Source organism: Syngnathus scovelli, chromosome 2, assembly GCF_024217435.2.
Source record: "Syngnathus scovelli strain Florida chromosome 2, RoL_Ssco_1.2, whole genome shotgun sequence".
NCBI lineage: Eukaryota > Metazoa > Chordata > Actinopteri > Syngnathiformes > Syngnathidae > Syngnathus > Syngnathus scovelli.
In genome coordinates, this window is record NC_090848.1 from 1,496,247 (window position 1) to 1,520,458 (window position 24,212).

The 24,212-nt window shown below is 45.0% G+C and overlaps 1 protein-coding gene across 7 annotated transcripts; it reads right to left on the minus strand.

Annotated features, from left to right (window-relative positions):
* Positions 1-238: 238 nt before the first annotated feature.
* Positions 239-24,171, minus strand: raph1b (Ras association (RalGDS/AF-6) and pleckstrin homology domains 1b). Of its 7 annotated transcripts, XM_049753947.2 has the most exons (19): positions 23,727-24,168; positions 20,143-20,296; positions 16,497-16,581; positions 11,316-11,435; positions 11,024-11,129; positions 10,762-10,944; positions 10,193-10,629; positions 9,781-9,867; positions 8,672-8,746; positions 7,277-7,354; positions 6,401-6,560; positions 6,014-6,135; positions 5,470-5,535; positions 5,252-5,395; positions 5,051-5,161; positions 4,883-4,981; positions 4,676-4,796; positions 4,464-4,591; positions 239-4,385 (listed from the first exon to the last, which is right to left on the minus strand). In XM_049753947.2, exons 4-19 carry the CDS (start codon positions 11,433-11,435, stop codon positions 1,887-1,889), a joined length of 4,536 nt encoding a protein of 1,511 aa, XP_049609904.1. In that variant the 5' UTR covers positions 16,497-16,581; positions 20,143-20,296; positions 23,727-24,168; the 3' UTR covers positions 239-1,886. The 7 variants fall into 7 exon arrangements, with proteins under 7 accessions (XP_049609904.1, XP_049609903.1, XP_049609902.1 ...); XM_049753946.2 differs by lacking the exon at positions 20,143-20,296 and having other exon boundaries at positions 23,744-24,168; XM_049753945.2 differs by lacking the exon at positions 20,143-20,296.
* Positions 24,172-24,212: the final 41 nt, after the last annotated feature.

The following is a 24,212-nucleotide window of genomic DNA, read 5'->3' on the forward strand; positions in this document are numbered from 1 at the left end:
GTTCTGCATGCTTAGTTGAATTGGCACAATCAATAATACTGGAACAAAGGTTGAAGAGTTGCAAGAGTTGCCAGAGGAGTTGCAAAGAGCTTAATCATACTCAAAAACACACAAATGCAATAGCTGAGAGAAATATTTTGGCTTTGGCAAGTTGAATTGAACCATGGCCTGGATGAAGTTATTGCCGAACACCGGGAATAATCATCAGATTGTTCAGGTTGAACAAATTCGGGACAAATTCTGGTTTGAATATTTATATTGTGAATTTCCATTTATAAGCAAAGACACATTTAATCAATTTGCAACCATTTAGGCCTCACATCAGTACGTCAATAACTTACACACAGAACTGTAGCAAATGTCCTGATAGGGACCGAGATTTTTTTTTTTTTTTTAAAAAGAAATATACCACAACCATGTTGGTTAGAATAAAGGTGTAGCACGTATGGAGTCAGTCACGAAGAAGGTTGTTGTGGGTTTTCAACTAGCCCAACCAGATGAATTAGTCTTTAGAATCCCTTCAACAAATTCCAATATTTCATCTTTACTAGTGATGAAAATATGAGGGGGGGGGGGCAAGCAATCTGGATGAAAATGAAGGCACTGCTGCAAGCAGTTAGGTTGAAAACTTGGCAACACAAACAACGCAGCTGCAAAATACCCAACGATACGAGAGCAACGTTCAAGTCTCTTGTCCTCGTCACATGATTTGATGTACTGTACAGTAAGTATCCTGGTGAAGCTTCCTTCGCCTGGATGAATCCAGCCTGCTTCCTGGATTGTTATGATGAGGGGGGGTGGGGGGGCAGCATGGAAGCAGCTGCTGCAGCAACTATACAAACGGATTTAAGAAATATGGGGGTGGTGGGGGCACTCCGTAACAATTGCCCTCCAATTTTCTTGACAAGTCCATGGAAAGTCTGTTGAGCATTCAGACCCCCCCCAACACACACACACACACTGTGCAAGACTTAAAGAATAAGGCCTCCTTCTTTGCTTTTGTCACGGGATAATAAGACACCACATTTAGAATATTTTAGCTGATTTGAAGCTCGACTGTATGTTGTGGATGTCGTTTGTAACTTCTGATATACATTCCGTAATCACCATCTTGACCAGACCTCCGTTGATCCAAACTAAAAAATACTTCAATTGATCATTTAAATAATTTGTCACAAAAAGCAAACAAGCCCTAATCCACATGGGCGTATCTTACTCATGCATGTAACTCATTGCTCAATGCATGTTTGTATGACACTCAATCACACAAATGCGCTGGCATTTACAAGAACAAGGTCTTTTTTTTTTTTTTGCCTTTTGCAATACGCAGCAACAGAAGATTTGGTTTGGGTCCAACCTGTAATCCTATTCACCAAATTCATTTGTAATTTAGTTCAAATGCTCAATGTACAAGATTTTGGTTTTCCGGCTTTTTGTGCTTGCGCCTGTTTGAGTCTGCAGATAGGATTTTATCTTAAAATGTTGGGCATTAATCAAATTTCCAGGAACTCTTTTTATTAACTATTTACATTATTCAAATGTCCAGAAACTCATTTTTTGCACAGTGTATTTACATGATTGCCTGGTCATGTAATACCCTGTAAAAAATAGCACATGGTGGCAAACTCGATACGGAGTTCCGAGATATTCGAATAATGCCCCAAATTTTATGATATAATCATATCTGCAGGGTCTGTGAGCACATAAATCAGACAGGCGTAAGCAGAAAAAAAGGGTAAGGTAAATTCAAAAGTACATGTTGAGTCCAAACGTTGAGAAGTAAAATCCTGAGCATTTGAAAAACCAAATTCAGAAATACTTTTGGTATATACAGTACGATAGCAATTTGTGATCCCAAACGTAGAGGCCAAAACTTTTTTCCATCACTACCCAGTAAGCTTGGTGGCATCACCCCGTTTCGGCGGTGCGGGTGGGGGTCCTCGTCGGAGCGTTGCATAGCCTGAGATGTTCCCGGACATGTAGCCGTCGTTTCCTCCGTTGCTTTGCTTTTCCTGTTCGAGGAGCAGCTCGGGGGGAGGCGGCGGCAGCGCCATGTCATCCATCGTCCCAGCAGGGTCCGTTTTGCCTTGCCTGCCCACAGATTTTCGCTTGAGGGTCCGGTTTAGATCGGCGAGGAAGTTGGGCTGGCCTGAGGTGCCCTTAGGTGAGGTGGGTGGAGGTAGCTGGGGCGGTGGTGACAGCGGTGGGGGTTCTGGTGTGGTGTTGCTACGGCGCACAAATGTTGGCGGAGGAGTCTTTTTCAGGGAGCTCTTACCCCAAGTGGAGTTGTTTATATTAGAAACTGGTGGGGGAGGGGGAGGAGGAGGGGCTTGAGGCTGGGGGTTCACCACAGCTACTTTTGGAGGTCCACTACTAGAATCATTCCCAGGAGGAGGTGGGAATAGCTCAGATGGTGGCGGTGGAGGAGGGAAGTTCACACACTCGGATGGCGGAGAGGGGAAGTCATCCTTCGCCTGGCTGACTTTGGCCTGAAGAGCCAAGGGCAGGTTGGCCAGGTTTAGCTTGCCGGGTTTTGGTGGTGCACGGGGTCCCCCTGAGGGATCCTTTGACGGAGACCCAGTTGCGGAAGGTAGGGAGGATGACGTCGTGTTGCTCTGCGGGGCAAACTTACTGAGGAGGTTCCTCCTGGATTCTTCATAGGACGCAGACGAGTTAGATTTGATGCTGGAGTTTCTCTGGGGGGTGGGAGGAGGTTGTTTACCTCCTAGAAAGGAGGGTGACGTCCTCGCAGGTGATCCCATGTTCCCAGAAGGAAGCGGCGGGGGTGGTGGCGCTGGACAAGAGGCAGGGGCCAAGGGTGGTGCTAATGGCGGAGCTGGAAAACCACTACTGTTGGCAATGTCCGGAGGGGGTGGGAACTCTGACGACTGCAGCTGCTGACTGCCAACAGGCTGCCATCTTGGTTTGGACTTGACCGCAGGTGGGGAGACGGGAACTTTGGTGTTCTCCGAGTGATTGGCGACTTGGGTGGAAGCCCCTGGAAACTGACTCGCCAGATGTTTCACCAAAGACGAGACAGGGGGGGTTCCCGTGGAAACAGGAGGAGGCTTTGACAGACTGTGCTGCTTGGGAAGAGTCGGCGGAGGTTGGTTGGAGGTGTAGCTTGTCTGGAGACTAAACTGCTTCTTGAGGGGTGCGGGTGGAGGAGGGGGCGGCGGGGGTGGTAGCCCACCCATGGTGGATGGTGGCGGGGCTGGTGGGAATGGTGAGACAGGTGACACGGGTTTGGGGGCAGTATGAGGAACAAATCCTGGGCTGAAGGATTTGGGTGCTGCCGCCGGTGGAGGCGGTGGGAACTGCGCCGCCGCCGGAAGCTGCTGGGGAGGAGGTGGTGGTGGCGGTGGAGGAGGTGGTGGTGGTGGAGGCGGCGGTGATGGATTAGGAGCAGGAAGCGGGGAGTCTTCAACTTCTCCATTTGCAGACAGGAGATCTCGTGGTGGGCTGGGAAACCTTTCTTTCAGTGTATGCTTGAGTGTGATCGGATACGTTGACTGGCTGATGGGGGCTGCCGTTGATGGGGGTGGGGGAGGAGGGGGTGGGAATGCTACTCCATTGCTCTGCGGACCCATGAAGGCAGCCAGGGCGTTTGGACTCGGAGGGCCGAACTTCAGTGCAGCCATGGCGGAGCCGGGGGTTGGCATCGACGGCGGCGGTGGAGGAGGAGGAGGGGGCGGGACGTTAGTCCTTGCTGCAATGTGATTGACATTTGGTTTGATGTGCACCTTTGCGGTGGGCGCTGTCTGCGATGGCGGAGGTTGCATCCTGTGGTGACTGCCAGCCTGGTTCTGGTTCTGCAGCCTGGTTATTGTACTGAACTTGTACATGTTGAGTGCTGGAGAGTAGTGTGACATGGGTTGGACTGGAGGTGGTGGAGGAGGTGGAGGAGGAGGTGGTGGTGGTGGTGGTGGAGGTGCTGTCTGTTGCTGTGGGGGACACTCGTGGCTTTGTGGTGGCTGTTGGGACGGCGCAACATTGTAGTTGTTTACTTTTTGTAGCGGCTGATTGTAGTTTGCGTGCGTCTGCTGCTGTTGTAGTGATGGTGGTGGAGGCATTTGGCTGTAGCTGTTCACAGGGTGTGGCGGTTGTTGGCTGGAGCTGCTCATGGTGAGGGGCTCCTGTGTTTGCTGCTGCTGCTGCAAGCGCTGAGGTGACTGTGGCTGCGAGACTTGTTGAGGAGACTGTAGCTTAGGAGGCAGGTGCTGCTCAACTGTCCGTGGCTGAAGTTGTTGCTGGGGATGAGCCGGAGGCTGAAGAGGTTGAGATGGAGGAGCCGTTGTGGAGTGATCGACTGAATGTTGGCTGTGGTGGCGGTGACTGTGGGAGGCGTGTGGCAACGTGGCGCCTCTGGAAGCCTCCATTCGCATCTGTTTCGAGCAGAACATGCGGTTATCATGTGTCGACTACCGAAATGGAATTTCTCCTTAAAAAATAAATAAAAATACCTTGGTATTTTCCTCTAATTGAGTGCCTCTCTTCCATGCCTCTGAGAAGATGGAACTCACAACACTCTGGGAGCGACCATGAGCAGACCCCGTGTCCACGCCACTGTCTGAATGATTCGATTGTGATTCTGGAGAAACAAATAAGAATGGGGAAATAGATTCTGAACTTGAAGTGGATAACATCCGAATGATTCCTATTTAAAATAGCGTACCGGGTATGCTTGCAGAACTGGATCCTGATCGGATGCTCGAGGTAGATAGAGAGGACCAATCATAGGCTGCCTCTGTTCTTTTCATGGCCTCCTGATAGTTCATGTAGAGCTGTTTCCCATACTAGACGCGGAAAAACAATCCCAGAGAGGTTTTGACACCAAAAAATAATTTGTTTTGGACAGAAATCCGATGTTTCGGGGGTTTACCTTTGCAATTCTAATTCCATTCACCCACTGGTGCAAGGTCCTGACATCATCGCAGCACAAATACTTAATATACTGTGATTTTTTTTGGATCTGTGGATGCTGTGGGACAACAACACATTTTGAAGAAGGATGAAAAGACACATTGTGAAGTACAATTTTTGAGTTTACCTTCAAAGCCAGGCAGTAGTCAGTCGGTGCTTTATATTTGCTGCGATAGTCTTGACCATAATAGACATTAACGTGGTCCAATTGCAGGAAGCACACGAGATCTCTGGACGCCTTCAGGAAAAAGAGATGATGTGCATAAGATCAACCTTGAAGGTGCGGAAACTGAAATCAATCTCCACAGAAATTGCAATGAGGTCCCACCTTAGCTTTGCCTTTGGGGACATAGTAGATTCCAGAAGCCCTGAGGAGAAAGTAGCGCTTCTTCCATGACTTCTTCCCATCGTCCTTCAGCCACAGCACACCTTCAATCTCAGGCACTGACACGGAACCACCACAGAAGCACTCCTGAAAATGGATGTTGAAAAAGTCTCGTTTATTCCCCTCGAAGGAAAACATCATGATGTGGTTGTTCATCTCACCTCTAATAAAGCTTCCTTGTTTCTGTCAGCCATTTCGGAAGTCTCCTTACGGCCCAACAAATAGTTCTGGATGGAGAAGGGGGGGGAGGAAGTAAATCTCAAAATGTTCTTTGTGATAAATAATATGTTCTGATGAATGCTTCGTTTGTGAAATATGAATTAAACACGCAAAATCAACTTGGTTTTATCCATTTCGGGGCAGCCATTTTGTCTCCGGTCACGACTAATTACGGCTCAACCGAAATGGATAAATATTTTTCTGCTTAAGTCATATTCATCAGAATGTGATTCGACTAGTGGAGGGAACCACAACAAATTATTGAAAAGACAATTTTGGGCTCGACTTCCCTTTTAAGCTAGGTAGCTCACATGTTGCAATAAATCATTTATTTCCATTTACTTTCGAGATTTGACCTACTTCTAATTCTCCAGCACAAACACACGCTCTTGTTTGCTCTTTACGTATGTATGAACTTTGTGTAGCCTGACAAGAGTATTTAGCATCCGAGCAATCTCCTTCCTGCTTGCATGGAGGTCAAGATACCTGTGGGTTCTTGAAGAGCGCGTATTTCTCGATGCGCTCGATGAACATGAGCTTGTTGTGACTGTCCCGCGTCCAGTTCAATAGATTTTCCACCAAGTTCTCGTGATCCTCGAAAATACGTTCTGACAAAAAGAGAGAAGACAAGATGTTTTTAGCAGGTTTTTGTTTTCCCGGTCAAGATTATGCATTTTAATGGGGGTACAGATAAATAAAGGACATTTTGAAAAATGTCGCTTTTATTTATTTATTTATTTATTTATTTTTAACAATTTGGATTTGATTCACTGAAGGCAGTCCTTCTCAATGACTTTCTTTCAGCTCCTCCCTTGGAAGAACATTTCCTCCCCCTTCCGATTTGAGAAGGACCGACTTGAAGGATCTTCTTACCCATCTGCAGCTCAGTAATGGTTTCCACCAGCGACCAATCTGGGCTGTAGCCACAGTGCGACTTGTCCAGCAGACTGTCCAACACCTGCCTGACCGTCTGCCTCTCGTCCACCATCATGGTCTTGGAACTCTCGTCCGACATGTGCACCCTGATCACCAGCTGGGGAGGTCAAAGATGGTTTGAGCATCTGTACCTCGATATATATTTTACGCGACCTACTTTTTGAATCCGGCGTGTTGCAAGCAAACGCTGAGGTATTAACGGGTCACAGTGTGACCATGAAAGACCAACTTCCAGTAATCTGGTTTTGCATCTAAATCACAGCAAAAGTCAAAGAAGATTAAACTCGACTTGAACGTGACGAGCACGTGAGCGGCTTGAGTAAAACGCTTGACATTTCCTCGAGCTGATCCCAGCGTTCAATCAATGTGTGGGTTGAGGAGAAATTTGGACGAATGACAACGCTGAGAAAGCCGCAGACATACATGGGGAGTTTAGCACGTCTGGCCAAGCCACTTAAAAACAGAAATGACCCTTTACTTTGAAAGCTTCGATGACGAACGGACGCGCAAAATTATGAAACATTTGCAAAACAATGGAGCATTATTCATTTCTCTTCCTAAGCTTTTTACTTTTAAATGATATCGCTCCTGGTTTCTTGAAGAACCCGGGGAAGCTTCAAATGTATGCACCCTATATCTCTTTTGCAACCCCTTGCAGATGCACGCTCACAATCAAATGCTGCAATGACCTACTTTCGGGGCTGTGAATGAAGTTCACAAAGGAATGCAGGATGCAGCCAATGTGACAAGACAGCCGTATCAACACGAGTCGGAGAAGCTTCTGATGACACACAAAAGGAAGGAGCGCTTTACCTTTTTGACCTGCGCCTCTTTGATTTTCTCCAGGGCCACTCGGATCTTCTCTGCCTTTATCTTGGCGGCGTGCTCCTCCTGAATGGTCGAAATAGCAGCGCGGTTAATCCACGCACGCGTTGGACTATTTGTAAACCTCCTCGCCATCCCCGTGAAGTCCCTTCACTTCCACCTTCAATGCAACAACATAATGGCGCCACCAAAACGATTTTACTTAACTCACCTGCCCCCTCCAACAAGCTGCCATCACCTCCATTCTGCGGGTCGCAAACAAAACACCTCCTTGTGTTCCCCGAGTGAATAATGGATCCGAAAACAAACGCCGTAAAGACAAATCTCATCAACATCGGTTCGCTGGAAAAGCCGATTTCCTTCCGGTATCTATCGGTTCCATCAAATATGGCGCTTCTCGATTCTTTCGGAGCAGCAGCAGCAGCAGTTCCCTTTGATCCCTTGTATGAAGGAAAAACGAGACAATACGAGGGGATCCCGGGGAGAGCGTTACGGGATTCTGATGAGCGTGGGATCACTTCACAAAGCCAAGGATAGGACCGAAACATCTAACTTACAAATGTAACACCATAAAATTCAAAATATCTCCAGTTAAGAAGCAGACGTGCCAAATGAAGACAATTAGACCGCTAACATGAGTAAAGAAGACTCGAGTCTCTCTCTCTGGTTTAAGTGTGTGCCCAAACGAGGGACACCCACAAAATAGCAGTTCTGCCAATCCGGTGAGCTCCATTTTCCACGACTGTCTCTTTTTGAACCAATCAGGTTACGGGGGTGGGCTACCGTGACCACGACTGACCTCAGCACTAACGCACCAAGACAAGGATGGAGAATTTGGGTAGAATGTTGAATATTTCAAGTGGTGTGCGTGGTGGGGGTATCGAGGAGCGCGCCTCAATCCTCTTACCTCCTTGACCCAGACTACTGTTTACACATGACTGACTCAAGCGGTGTTTGGCTGACACGGACTGAGCAGCGGCAAGCTTTTAGTCGTCCTTTGGTGTGTGAAACAAGGTCAAGAAGGTTCCACAGTCTCACTGTAGCTTTAATCCTCTTTCACATCTTTGTCTTTGCTGCTTCTCACACATGCACACGGACACACTTCATCTCATTCATATCCAAAAATGGAGCTGAATGCAAGCGGCAACACAAACTACACAATGAAAATCTTCTCCTGACTTTTTACTTCTTCTGGTTAGTTCATTCTAAAACGAGAACCCTTGAGAAAGGCATTGAGCCTGTGTTAAATTCAAGGTCAGACAGTCCGCCAATGCAAGAGAAAAGTGATTGTGATGGAGGTAGGCATCATTGTGAAATTGGTGACGTGCAGAAAAGCAGAGAGGGTGAAGCATTAACTCAATATAGACCAAAAAAAAAAATCACCTTAGTCAGGAGGTGAGAAGGCTTTCCAGCTATGCTTTTCAGAATAAGCGAGGTTTCTTGGTCCAGATACGAGTGCTTGGGGTGAGAAGAACAAAACATAGCAACCAAGAGGAAAGGAAAAATAAAGACGTCAATGTTTGGGTCATTAATAATTATTGAACACGAAAAAAAGTTAGGGACATTCGGCTTTGGGTGAAATTTCAGCGCGAGCCTCAAAGGCACTCAAAGCATTCCAGTGAGCTTCAGTTGAGATTTTCAGAACTTTTCAATTTCAAACTGTTCAGTGTTTCCATAGTTTTTGCTCTTCTCTAACAATTGCTTCATGAAAGGTTGGACATTCAAAAGTTTAACAAAGGTCAAGTTAAGGTCATACGGTACTCCATTCTGAAATTTGACCCCAAAGCCGACTGTCCTTAGCTTTCCGTGAGTGGTTGATACTTGGCTATGAAGCGTGGAAGTTAGATTCACAATATTGTGATAATCAATATGTGGTGTGGTCTTGATATTATTGATATTATATTAATCTCCTGTTTTTACAAAGAATGTTTATGAACATCACTGTCGGACATACTTGAATTGATCAATACTGTACGTCTGCGTTTACATGGACAAAATTTCTTCCATCCAATCAGAGTTTAGATTAAAATTATAACGGCTGTTTTCATGGACACTCAAAATATTGATCCGACTTTCAGACTGCACTTTGTTGGTGTTGATTTGTGTGGTATTGACATCAATAATACTAAATCTGAATAAGTGTTATCAAGCGTGCCGATCAGATTATCAATGAACATAAACCACCCCTCTCATTCGGAATCAAATCTTGATCGGAATGGGCTTGATCCGATTAAAAATATTCCGAATCGGGCGTGAAGCATTTCGATTCCGATCAGACTTTTAATCCCATTAAATGCGTCCATGTTGTAGTTTGAAATGACGCTACATCATACTGGCAGCTGGCTTTAAAAAAATGTCTGTAGGTGTTCCTAATATTGTAGCTGGCGCATGTAGCTTCATGCTAACAATATTAGGCAGTGTTATAGAAAAAAATATCAAAGTTAACACGCACAGAGAAACACACAAAGACACACACACACACATGCACTTACAGTGGCCCGATCCACTTCATCCTCCTGTGAGGTGAAGTCAAGGCGCCGCCTAGCCGTTTTACCGTCGGCCCACCGCGGTGTGACATGCTGCAAATGTGCATGTGTTGTTGATGAAGATAGAAGAAATGATGCAAAATATGAACACATGCAAGGTGGTCTGGGAGGTCACAGCGCATGCCAAAGGTCACGGAATGAATGGAAACGTATTTCCTTATGAACCTTGCCTTCAATAATTCATTCAGGAGCAGTCACGCTTAGAAGATTACAAGGCACTCATTAGCAAACCACACCATGCGGCATCTCACATGCTTTGTGGTTGAACGTACACAATAACAAGCAGATTGTGGTTTTCCAATCCGAGTGTTATTATAAATGCACACAGAAGCACAAGAGCCAAATGTTCATGCCGTACCTCTGTGCTGGTTTGGTTTTGTCTCTGGAGGGTGGGGCTGCTCCTTCCATCCGCTTCCCCGCCCGTGGTCACGCCTTTATCAATGTCCAGGGAGTCCATACTGGAGGCGGAAGCGCACGCCGAGTTGACGCTGGAGCGCTGGGACGGAGCCTCCTGTTCGCTGACCGCACCCACTGAACCCGTCCGCCGATGGTGCTGCCCGCCGCCGGATGAGCCGGACGAGGGACGTCTCATGGTGGTGGAGGAGAAGGAAGACGAGGACGAGGAGGACGACGAGGACGTCTGACGCGCCGCTTCGTCCATGCTGAGCGAGGCCTTCTCCAGCTGAGAGGTGATGTCATCCAGGGAAATGTTGGAAGCCACAGGGCGGGTGGTGACACCGCTGCCGCCTCGCACCGTGTTGGCTGGAGATGCCCGAGTGCTGCTACTGGCACTTCCTGTTTTTTTTTGGAACGCATTTCTTTACAAACGGTGTGAAGCACGCCATGCTAAAATGTCAATTTAAAAACAGGGCTCAGTTTGTACTTGAACTTAAATCCACCCCAACCCTGCAAGTCAAGGGGACTGACCTCCACTGCTGCTTCCACCTCCACTGGTGCCCGGCTGCTTGGTGCTGGCACCGCGTCCCCCTGGAGCACGCTTGCTCTGATTCCGAGAGTTTGGCTTGGAAATCGTACTGAGCTCCTGTTCTATGGTACACAAGTCAGCCATCAGAGCATCCAAGTCCACCGTGTCGCCCTGATTCAGTGCCTCTGCATGAAGAACAGAAAGGCGGCATTAGTTTTTTTTTGATAAAGCAAATTCTCCCATTAACGCAATGAAGGCTCTCACCATTTATGTTATACATTGAGAACCGGTAGGAGAAGTTGGCAATGTTTGTCTCTTGCCTGAGCGGAGGCTTCTGCAGTGCCTTCTGGGGCCTGCCATCATCCATGCTCTATCAAGAGGATAGAAACAATTCCGGTAAAACCAAAACAAGTGGCATTCATTTGCTTTGTAATCCCGCACAAGATTGCTCGTACACTTAACAAAATGGAGGTGGTAAAATAAAAAGGCGAGTTGCTAGGACACAGAGTGTGGCAAGTTGCTATAGTTGCAGCCTCAAGTATATTTGTGTGTTAACCTGTGTGAGCTTGTCCAATTCCCCCAGCCAGGCTCCAAACATTTTGTCCAGGTCTTGGTCCTCCTTGTCACTGTCCTCCTCGGCTCCATGATCCAACTCGTCATCTGATACCTGCTCCATCTAGCAGACACATCCAAAAGGCAAGTTAGTTGAGCATGCAAATGTTTTTTTTTTCTGCACACTGAAATGTGAATTTCAGCTGAGGTTTAAAGTCTGGGCAGGTTTTGGTGAAACTTTGAGTAGGCACCTACTACAAACCACAAGAATCACATGATGCTGCGTTACCATGGAGACAATGTCATGCAAAGCAGTCTGGCACACGCAAAGTGAAACCACTGCTGTGCGCTATCAAAAAATAATGACACAGCGCCCTCTTACGGGCTCATAGGGAAATAGTGAAACTGCAGCTGTGTGCCATTTCACCCATATATTCGAAACGTTGACTCATTAAGCTTGTTTTTTTAAATGAGCTGATTTGCATTTTGAAGTCTACTTTATATTTATTCAACAGAAGAGATTGATCCACCGATTATTTCTTAAGAATGAATAAATATGTTACAAATGTAACAAAAACACGAGGACTGATAAATACAAAGGGCTGCCAGTTTAGTAAACACTTGTAAAATAAAAAAATGGGCTACACACTGATCATGCTAATAGCTTTCATCAACAATAATGGACACACCTTAATAAGCGCTTGTGCAAGATGGTGTGCTGACATTGCTCATCACCTTCATCCTTATTTATTTAAAGAGTACTATGTGGAATGAACCGCCATGCCAGGTTGTACCGAACAATGTGCTTTAAACTACTAAGTCACAAGAGATCGACGTAGTGACATGATTGAATCACGCCGATTGTAAAATCCTTCACTACCAACACACAGTCAGCAAAACGTTACCAGTTGTCTTGATCCAGTACCCAAACGACCCCCTCCAGCCCTGCTCAACTAGCGGGGGACTACTTAGGATTATATACACACACCACATGGTCTTTTGATCTGCATAGAGGTTAATTTGGATTGTCTAGACTGGAGTGACGCCACCATTTCTGCAAATGAGTCAGCACATCCAATGTGTGCAAATAAGCGCCTCCGCCACCTTGATCAACAAACCAACGGAGTCAACCGCAGAAGAACTAAGGCGCACATCAAACACGTCAGACGTGACAATCGATTGTGTGTATTTGTGCAAAATTAGACTGCTTACACGTTGGCCTTGGGTGTAGGAGAACCAGGAGAGCAGAATGGCTTGAATCCAACTCTGTGCAAACACTTCCTTCTTACAACTGTGTTTGGAGAGCAATCAACCTGCAGTTCTTCCAGACTCATTTGCCAGTAGACACACATAGACTAACATCGATGAATATGCTAATACTTTCCAACTGAAAAAAAAAAATTAAGACTGACAGAATGGAAGGGAGCAAACGACAAAAACAGAAAGCGGGTTGCTGTCGTTCTAATGGAATTGCATCCTCGGTGTAGTTTTAAGTGAATTACCATCTGAGCCAGTGCTTTTAAGATTAGAGACTATGACCCGAGGGAGGTTCAGGGACGCTTGGAAAGCACGCATATGTCCTAAGGAATCATTTTCAACCAGACAGCATTGGCCTTTCATCTGCCGATACTGCAGAGGTCCTGCTCTTTGGTCTGAGCGTGACCCATACTAATCTGTCTCCTGTGACTAAGGGTGGCGAAGGGGTCAGGAGGTTGTGATGGTGGGGGGTTCAGAGATCGCCAGTCCCTTTGCTGCTGAAGGCTGAGCAGAGATGACAAAATGTCGCAATGCTCTTTTTAGACAGCCCTCAAGAACGTGAAGACACGAGCACATGATGAAAAGCAGGAGACTATTTCTATCTTTAGACACTCATCAGAGTGTTGGGACATCTGAAAATAAGAGCGGGGTGTGTCGTTTTTCCCTCAGTCTTTGCAAGAAGTTTTAAGTATGCCAACACTCACAATAGGAAACCTTCAACGACTTACATGTTCCTAATACATCTCAAATGTTCATACCTAGGGTCAATGAGAGTTGAAAAAAGAAACTTGCTGACTCGGCTCATTTTCAGGCACATGACATGGAATAAGTGATGCTGCCTGAAGACGACTTTGGCACCAAACAGAATGTGGATGCTTCCAACGGCAAGTAAGCTTTATTTTCCATGGGTCTTAAAGCATTCAGTTTTGTGTCGGCCAATGGCCCGTGATAGATGTTTATGATGGAATTGAACATTAAAATTGAAATGTGAAATAAAAAATGAGTGGTACTCCCTTTGAAGGAGGGGGGAAAAAAAAAACAGAGCACTGAAATTTTTTTTCATATTCGTATCTACCAGGTTACTTTGCGGCTCACGAACATCGAAAGTCTCTCAAAGCTGACTTCTGTGCAGACAATCCTAAACATGTCCATCACAAAAATAAAAATGAATATACCACCACAATGTAGATAACCGTTAGCTTAGTCTTTCCTATTCTTCTACTACTACTCCAGAAATATGACTTACGCTAGCATGTCGTAGCAGCCCGGCTAATCAACGTGCACATGTGGCGGCCATGTTGGAAGGGACAACGTTGGCATAAAAAAATATTGTGTATTACTTAACCATATGCTGCACAATGTGCCGGCATCCTTTGTTTTTGATTTACTTGCCATATGAAAAGGCCTTTGCCCCTACTAGCTTATTGACGTCACCACCTATGCTAACATCTGTGGTCTTGATGCCTTGTCACCATGCTGACTCTCACCGATCAGTCTTAGGACTGTGACTTTCAAACTTACCAATGAATCCTTTCCTGGCTTAGTCACTCAGGAAACAGGGTGGTTGGCAAGAGAATGAAAAACACTATTGTAGTGAAATACCCCTATGATGACTAAGTTTGAGACAAGCCCTGGACCTGATTACATCCTTCCACATGCAGAAGAGAGCCAGACTGAGCTTGTTTCTCCTAGGCAGACTGCAGACATGGCTAATGCCTGACCAATTGTCCAATCATTCCTTTCATGCAAAACAAGAGGAATGCAACTATGACTCATCCTCTGGCCGTCAACGTGTTGAATTACTGCCATTATGCCTGCAAAAAAAAAAAACACATTTTCATCAATGGTCAAGACAAGCTAGTCAGGATGAGACAAGGTTAAATTGTTTGGAATCTCCCAAATTTGTGGTGGTTCAATTAAATCGAGATTTTCGAATTTGATTGTAAATGGACCCCGCACACAAGCAAAATGAAAAATGAGGAGAAGCTATCTCGAAAAGAATTCTCAATTGACACAATGTGACACATGCCATAAATAAGGAGCGACGACGACGGAAGGTCGCAACTGATGGCAGATGAGATGGAGGACGGAAGGGAGGGAACGAGGGAGTCGCCTCCATCTGAATAGAGAGGAGAGTGCAACGGGGGCAACCGAGTCCAATGTCATTAGTCAACTGTGACTGACAATGTGCAAGCAAAGCAGAAGACGCACATTTAGTACCCAGCCACACTTTGTTAAATTAGCCCACCCAAGCGTAGCATGACACAGTCAACCGCTCGGGCTTACACACCCAATTACCAAGGAGGGGCACGGAAATGGTCACCGAGAGGGAAAGAGGGGAGGAAGGTGGAGACGAGGCCGACAGATGGACAGCGAAATGAGATTGGTCAGCAGATGCAATGAACAACAGCTCCCCGAGATCAACCGGAGAACGTTTGTTTCCATGGTGACCGCTCTCACTCTGCAGACACGTAACACAGAGCACTGCGAGTATTGCCAGTCACCACTGCGGCGGCGACATCGCATGATTCATTCGCTTGGTCATATCAGCAAAAGAGTGGTGGGCAATTTTCTTAATGATGTCGAGCGGCCCGGGCACCCATCCGCCATTGTCGGCCAAACCAAACCGCAATTCTGTCATGGAGTCATGATATTTTTACTGCACCTCCCTCATCACACACATAGTCATCATAGTCCGACAGAAGAAAAAAAATGCAATTTAATTAAAATGATAAATGGCTTGCAGTAAATATCGGTGTGATTAAATTTATCCTGGATTTTCATTTGTGACCAAGGTAAAGGTTTGTGAGTTTGATTCATAGAATAATTAATAATAATTAAACATTTACACATAAACAGCCAGCTTCATTAGTAGTGATTTTTTTTTTTTGCCTTAGTAATGCGGTTAGCCACCGAGTATGATGCTCTCAAGGTTTGTTGACAAATAGGCTTTATTGAAGAGCCGCTCGCTGCATAATGGACTTTGTGCATGATAAATCATTTGTCCCCATAAATCTATATTTCAAGTGGGTCTTAGGTATTGTCTGTGAAATGCACCTTATTTTTCTTATTGGGCTCAAGTGAAGCTTTTCCCCTTTCAAAGAAATGTTTCAACTATTTAGTCATGATGCTTGAGGATTTAATATTAGTGTCAAGGTGACTCGCGTTAAGAGTCAGACGAATGAAATGGAGAAAAGCGGTCACTTTTCAAAATAAAATATTTTCATCCTCGGTTGGAAAATAATCCTGAAGTTTTTTGATTGTTTATTTTGTACCGTTGGTTATATGTTGAAGTCCTGCTTGTATATTAGGATAGGTTCAAACAACACAATGACGCCGACATTCTCAGCACTTTTGTCAAATAAAACCTGAATCGAATTCTAACTGTCAATGCAAAGTGATTCCACTCCATACTAACTAAATCTAGACAAGCACTAAGCCAATTCTCTGCTATTATTTGCACGACAGGAAAAAAAAAATGGCTTCAGTCCCAGACGCTATAAGGTTTCATAATGCTTTGAGAAGGGGCTGAATGTCTGCTACCTATTTGATAAAAATGTTGCTGCATAAACAACACACCCCTCCTTAACCTCAGCAAAATAATCGGAATCTCTCGAAATACATTTCTGCATCTGAAAACATGAATACGCTGCTGAGGTCAGCACAAAATAACCCGTTCGGCCTCTTGTGTCAAAGTCTGTCACGGTTGGTGCTCACATGGTTTCACTTAAAAATGGAATTATCTCCTGAGGCTTGGCTCCTCTTTATTTCGAGGACGCTTTGAAATAAGCAATAATATGTGAAATTTCCGTGGCTGTAACTTCATCACAGTAACTCGTCCATTTGTTTTTAAATTTGCTGACTGACAGGCACTTTTGAATTTATCGCCACCATCCATTAGTCACCCCCAGTTTACAGGAACTCTTACTTCTGAAGTGGCTTGGCCCTCTTCCTACTCGAGGTTGGAGGTCAGTCGAAACCACCGCTCCACTCTGACGGGGGCCTTTAATCCGCTGAGAACGAGACAAAAGGACAAGCAAAGACATCAGTCACGGAAATTCCCCCGAACTCAAAGATCGCGGCAGAGGAACGGAACAAGCTGGCAGCTGGAGGAGAGCAGACTGATCCTTCGAGAACGCAACAGATTAACTCCAGAGAGTTGCTACTTGAGCTTGGAAGCATTAAATTGACTCCGATGCTTCTCTCTCACACCATGTGACCATGTTAATTTACGACCATGATTGTCTCCAAGCCTTTCAATCCAGCCGCAAATGCAATTTAAGTAGAGGGAAAAGTGAAGAGAGAGAAATCAGCTGCTGAGAAGTTTCAGAAAGCACTTCGCATTAGCCTCAGCTGTTCCTTGATTTTTTTTTTTTTTTTTCAACAACTGCTATTCACACCACAGCCTCCTTGCACAGAAAGAAACAGTGTGACTGCATATTTCCATAGCAAACACACGGCAGGCGCCGAGTTTGCGTGTGTTGTTAGCACACACACGTCACCCGATGCCCCGCCTCCTTCCAGCTGCCTGATACAAAGTGTGCAATGTGTAATAACACTCCATCAGCGAGCGTGGGAGCAGGTGGGGCAATGACACATGGAGCAGTGCAGTTGCTGAAGCCACAACAGGGGTCAACTGGCAGCTGCTCTCGGGCACAAGACAAAGAAAGCGTGGCGTGAAAAGGAACTGAGAAGCAGACATATATATCGATTTTTTTTTTTGGAAAGACTTTTAAAGTACCACTGTGATTTGTATAAATTAATTGATCGGACATCACGCAACACCCGACGACTTCACCGTTTGGTTTCACCTCATTTAAAAATCAATACTCGGGATGTCACCTCCCAATCTCTCCTCGCTCCTAAGGTCCAGTAATTTTATTAAATTCACCATACCCAAAGTACGTACAGTTTTTGTTTCGAAACTCCTTCCATTTCTCTGCAGCTTATGATTGGAATATTACGCAAGTTTTAACCGACTCTTGCAGCTGTTAATTTAAATATGTTGTTATATTGTATCGTTTTATTGTTCTTGGTTGTCGTTCTTTATTTTTGATTGTGTATGTATATAACAAGGGGTAGAGTCAGATAAGCTTAGGCTTCCTTCTACTTCCTTTTGAACAAATATGAATTTACTATAAAGGGAAAATTATAATGCAATATCATTTTTTCTTTTTTTTATGTTCTAGTATACTATGGAGTTATGATTTTCTGTATTTTTTTACTTTTTTCTTGTATTTCTTTTAATGTTCGAAACAAACAAAAAATAATGGTTAAATCAAATCAAATAAACATTTAGAATCATTCAAGTACAATCCTAAATGCATGAAAGCCAGAAGCGACATAAATGCACAGTCGAGACTTTTCAAAAAGAGAGGACGCCTTGTTTTGGGGGGGGGGGGGGGGGGGGGGTAACAACAACATGCGGCCGTTAAGACGCCACTTGAACAACAGAACAACTGTAGATGTGAGAACAGGTGTGTCCTTGTTCGCCCACGCTTCACAACCATTAGCCGCACTCCTCATTTCCTGTTGGGCCAGGAAGTCCAAAAGGGGGACGGACGACAGCCACGATGATGTCATCGGATCGGAAAAGAGAAAGACGGGACTGTTGTCGGAAAGGACAGTCAATGACCGCACTGGCTTGAATGCAAACACAGAGATGGACTTCCTCTTGAGGAGAAACGAGCACAAACCAGTGGCCATTCTTGTCGGTCGGCTGATGGATGGTCGAGAAGATGCATTAGTATTGATCAGCGCGTTGCTTTTAGTACAGATGACAATCGAAACAAGTCGAGGCTTTCTCTTGGTCCGCCCAACACGCAGAAACCAGTTTGAGTGCAAATAATATCTTATTACGCCCAACAGCACGGAGACAAAGTGCCTGTAGCGCACATCACAAGGCTAGCTTGAATTGTAAAGGAGGTCACGTCTGGTTGCCATTACGAGAGGGGCTGATCTCCCTTCCTCAGCGGGATTCTCCACGCTTCGTGCAGAGAATGCTCTGCGAGGGCGAGAACACACATGGTGAGAATTATGGAATAATGCTGCGTCAGGAATGTTCTCACGGTGGCCCGTGGGGTCTGATGGAGCGTCCCATTGGCTGGCTAGCTGCCAGTAGGGTTTGGAGAGAAGAGAACACACACATTACAAAGTTCTGTCATACACGGCCTCTTGCTGTGGACCGAATTATGACTCGTTGGTAGGTCCCAAACATCGATCTCGTTTGAATCATCTTTGCGTGGAATGGCAGAGACGAAACTGCACGTCTGTCACGTGCAAGAACAGTAGGGGTCGAATCAAAATATCGATAAATAGAAGCCTAGAGATATGAATAAAAATCATACTGTATTGATATTAGTTCAGAGTATCAATACTCCTCAATGACGCTAGGGGGCGCAGTAGTGCCAGCTACTAACATGAGAAGCAAGCCCCTGAACGAGGGAAGTTTTCAACAAATTAATTCTCGATATACTAATGATGGGCAAATGAAGCTTCAAGATGATTCATGAACCCGTTGTTGTGTTTACTTAGACCTCTAGATGGCACTGTCTGTTCACCAAAGAGCTGACTTGCCGTTTCTTAAAACCCTCATGTTAAACCAACATTGCCATCTAGAGGAGCCAAAGAATACAACAACTGGTTCATGAAGCTTCATTTTGCCATCACTATTATGTATGTACATTTCTACTTTGCTAAGTATACGGACGTGTTCAAAATAAACAAAGGAGCAGTAAAGCCATATTGAGTAAAAATTTTATCGAATCTTATCGAAGTGCGTATAGTATCGGACCACGTATCATCTCGGCAGGTTCACAAACAGCCCGAGAGAAGAGCAGAACAAAACGGGATTAGAAAGCTACTCAGTCAATCCAGACTATTCGTGGACAACATCCTTACAGACGGATTACGCCTACACGTTTGAGTGACTGTCAAGCGACTTTTCGTTTTGCACCAAAAATGCGTCAATCTGCTGCATCTGCTTATTTTCTTACATTCTAGGTCACGGCTATTACAAAGAGTCCTAAATGAAACCTCATGTCAAAAAAGAAGATCAGCGGGTCTTGCTTGCCTCCATAAAGTCAACGACGTGAACGACTTCTACGAGCTGCCAAGCAAAACCACCAGTGACCTAAACGTCCTGAACCCATTTCCACTTTTCACCCCGTTGCTTCCAGATGCTTTGAGGGCAGGCTGCCATGCGTGCACATCCTCTGGTTTCCCCACAAACTTGGCACTCAGCATCACCACCACGTTCTCTCGCAAATATTAGACTGATTGCAAGAGATCTGATGGAGGGGGGGGGGGCATGTTTCATGGAAAAACAAGCCACAGAAAGTATCTGCAGCATTTTTCAAATCAAATCCAAAAAGCACTTGAGGGAAAGTAAACAACGTTGACCAGCACAAGACCTGGTTGACCTGGCGATGTTTTAATTACGGCAATGGGATGATGAGGAATAAATCCTTCTCCCATATCGACATGTGACACATAATAAGCCTAAAGCCAGACACGTAAAAGGATTCCGGCGAGACCATGTGAGGACATTTTTGGAAAAAACTCAAATGAATCACCTCTGATAGAATGTTCTCCCCCGATGAACTAGGATGTCAAGATCCCTCTGGTTTCTTGACTTAATGGCAGCCACAAACATCTCTCAGCTGTGTGACAGTTCAACGACCAGAGCAGCATTTCCTGTCACATGCATCATTGGGTTGAATGACTGACCTAAGATATTATTGGAGAGGGGAGGGGGAGGGAGGGAGGGGGTGGTTGGAATGAGCTGCAGCCCTGCAGTAAGAAAAAAATAGTAACCCATGAAGCTACTTTAATAGAGTGCTAAAAGATGATGCTCACACAGGAGACAATCAAATAGATCCGCCCTACAGACTTCCGTTACGCTAACAGAGAGACGAGTCCTGCAGAAAATGGATGGATAGTTTTGTGGTTTATTGTGTAAAGTGTGTTTTGGGTCCGTGGAGGAAAAAAAAAATTCGGGGAATTTTACAGGGGTCCGGCAAAATGATCTGACATATTTGTAGTTTTAATAAAATGCAAATAAATTGAAGAAATAAAAAAGTTGTTTATTTTAATTTCGAAAAGTACATTTTGTTTAGTTTCATTTCATTTTCAAATGTTTCAGTTGCTAACATGAATTGGATCGCGCTTTCGTTGTGGAAACGTTTATTAAGAACGAAATCTGTAACTGCAACACAACCAGCGTTCAGACTTGGTAGACGTGATCCCGTACGAACTGCAGAAAATGTGGCAAGACCAAAATAATATAATTCGAAAACGAAACAAAACGTCATTTTCGAAAATTTAAAAAAATCTTTAATTTATTTGCATTATATTAAACCTTCAAATGTGTCAGATCATTTTGCCGGACCCTGTACAACCCTTTTTTTTTGTGTGTGTATAAATGGGTAACTTTTTTCCTGGTAAAGTAGCACGAAGCCAATTGTAGGTCAATGGCAACCCTTGGCCAGACTCTGCCCCCTTATCACGGAACACGAATGAGTGGAGATCCGCGGGTAGTGTGCCCTCCTTGTGCCTGCTCCCATCAACAAAGTCGCTGGTGATGGGTTCATTGGCAGTTATTCTCCCTCTGCAGCATTTTGGAAGACTTTGGAGTATCTAACTATGTTTGTCCATTCATTCAGAAGAACATTTCTGAGGTCTTTTTCTTAGCTCACTGTCGAGGTCTGCATTAAGTTCTACGGAGTTCACATGTAGCAGTTTGGAAAGATCTGAACTAAAGCTAGGCTAACTGTTAGCTTATCTGGTAACGTTAACGCCATATGTTATATTTTTAAATAAAACACCAGGTTTTATATTAAATTTGAGGTGTTACGGCAACTCCATTCGAACCAGAACTGGACCAGTAGTATGAATCATGGGAGAAAAATGCTCAAAAATCGCCTGATTATCTTGAGGACCCCACCTAAGAGGTGCGACCAAATAGGTCAAGCTTTCTTTGTCAAGGTTTATCTAAGCGCCACTGAATGTGCTGATATATCTGTGGATGAAAAGGCCAACAGGAAGACCAACAAGTTTGTGAAGCAAGAGAGATTTGAGGCTCCGCTCACGTCAACTGACTACGGCCTTTGTTTCCAAATGCTACGGGGCAGCTGCTGTCAAAGGTCAGCAAAATGTTAACAGACCTTTTCATGTACAAGCGAGTGACCGTGTGCGGGGGGACACACCTAGGCAACACACAAATTTGCAGCTGATGATACTTTCCTTGTGTCTATGGGGCAGGATCAGGTTACACTTTGGCCTCTGGTGCACCATCAGAGTGCACCCAAGTGGACGTTTGAAGCTGCATCTGCCGGTTACAACAAAACCTGAGGAAATGTACACTGCTGCCACCCCGCCGCCTTGTCTTTTGTACGGGGAATTTTATGCCCAAGGACACGGGTGGCTTGCCGTTTGCTCGAATGCTTGCTTGGGTAGTCACGCACGGCCCGTCACGCGACACACTTGAAGCGGTTACAAAATGAGTATTACATGGCTCACGAATTTCACGTTATTTCGATTCAATCAACTATGTGCCCGCAAGGTCTCCCAAAAACAGTTGGAAAAGCTTTACTAGAAATGTGAAAAACATGTTACTAGCTCTTCTTTCCAACTATGTGGAGAGGAAAAATGATGACAAAGCATTCATGTGCTTTTAAACAGAAGCCGTGAAATGACTAACTCCCTTCCAACATATTTTACCTCTGTGCCTGGAAATCTAATCCGTGTCTGCGTTTTTTTTTTTTTTTTTTTTTTATGGCTGAGCTGTACAGCAAGAGCCCAAACATTGCGCCCTGGGGCAGTTAAGTCTGCCGACAAAATGTTTGCCCAATCCTGTTACATATCACACGTGTGTATAGTTTAGATTGACTGATTGCAACTGGGTCAACGAATCCAAACATTAGATGACAAATTTGTCAACACCATTAAGCAGCACAAATATTTCAGCGTATAATGCAAAGCCAAATGCCCAGAGGGATAAAAACTCGACAGTAAAAATAAGTTGTCCAGATTCTTCTCATGTCGTGTGAAATGTGAATCCTGCAAAAATAATTAGAAAAAAGCTGAAAGGCATCTCACTACAGGGATCAACCAGAACACGACCAACTCCGCTGGAAGCAAACGTTGCCACCACACTGTGAAGAATGCAAATCATGAATGCTTTAGGACATAAACGGTCCTGTCTGGGGAATAAAGGTCTGGGCCAAAAAGGGCTCTCCTGTCATATTAACTCCCATGCAGCATATTTTTGAAAGAGACCTTATCTTGGATAACTTTTGCAGTACAAATGACACACATTTGCAGTCTTGGGAGCCGGCCAGACGCTGGCATGACATGAAAAACCTTTGAACCCTACATGGTGTGTGTTTGGTTGAGGTTGGGGGTCATTTTAGACAGTTTTAGCAAATGTGTTCAAAGATTTTACAATTAGCTGAAACGACACTAGACAACAGTTAGTTACCTTTGAATGGATGCTAACTCATGTGAACATAGCCGATACCCAATCCCGGGCGGTGACGTCAACAAACAATGGAGATTACAGCGGTGTTAGTATTTTATAGTGATGAACTACAAAAAGAGATTCAATTTGTTTCAACAGAGCCCTCAGTCATAAAATTGGCATTTTCATGAGGCCGTACGCGAGACAACACCATCGGCCATGAGCAGAAGCTGCTGGCCGGCCTCCCCTCGCTCGCCAGGGTGGAGACAGCTACGCTTCCACAAGTCCATTAAACGCTTGAATAAATAAGATATAAAGAAATAAGAGAAATCAGCCATTTTCCTGGCGGCCCAAACACCACGTACACCCCTTGTCCCCAAGAAAGGAGTCATTCAATGGCCGCATTAGAAGAGGGGGGTGGGGGGGCTCCCACATCCCGTCCACACATCCTTTTCTTAGGGCCGGAGGATTTACGGATGCTCCCTTTAGAAATTAAAATAGAGTTTGAGGAAATGCGGCAGACTGGTGCTTTTCTTTCCACTGTCAACGGCGTGCGGCTCAGCGACCAAATATATGGATGAATTAAACAACGGTCTTACCCATCAAGGGCGTTCCCGAACACCACAGGGAAAGTTAAAAAGGAGAATAGAACGCATACACGATCAGGCAGGTAATAATAATAAGAAAAATAAGGCTTACAGTGAAATTGGACTCACAAAGAGGGTCCTGTCCTCTGGTTGTCTCCTTTCCAGCGGGGGAATATAACAGTCGTGTGGGAACGATGCGTCACGCTTCTTGGGTCTCGGGTGGTGAGCCGTTTTGGAAAATAGATCAAAACTACTTTAAAGTATCCGTCATCGTCATGTTTTCACGCTCAGTCTCATCTACATGAATTCCAGACCATGAGCCATTCTTCTCCCCGACCGCGTAGGGGACACGCTGCGCGCTGCGCGTCTGTCGTTTCCTGTCCAACCCAGACCAAACGTTGCCTTCACGTCCTACGCAGAGTCGGACATATAAGTGTCGTATCCAATTGTCGCTAATGTATCGTCGCGTCGGAATACATAATTAGCAGTTTCGCAGTTGGTTCTGTTCGAAAGTCGATTAAATGAACGCATCGTGTTATGTGAACAAAAAACCTACAAACCTTTAAAAAAAATCGCGATGTGTACGCATTTAACTAGC

Bases quoted from the DNA above. Each gene is read 5' to 3' on its own strand.
- raph1b (XM_049753949.2), bottom strand. From the start codon at position 11,435: ATGGAGCAGGTATCAGATGACGAGTTGGATCATGGAGCCGAGGAGGAC. The intron at 10,945-11,023 runs GTGAGAGCCTTC...TTCTTCATGCAG, and splicing joins CTCAATGTATAACATAAATG to AGGCACTGAATCAGGGCGAC. The intron at 8,747-9,780 runs GTAAGTGCATGT...TCTCACCCCAAG, and splicing joins ATGAAGTGGATCGGGCCACT to CACTCGTATCTGGACCAAGA.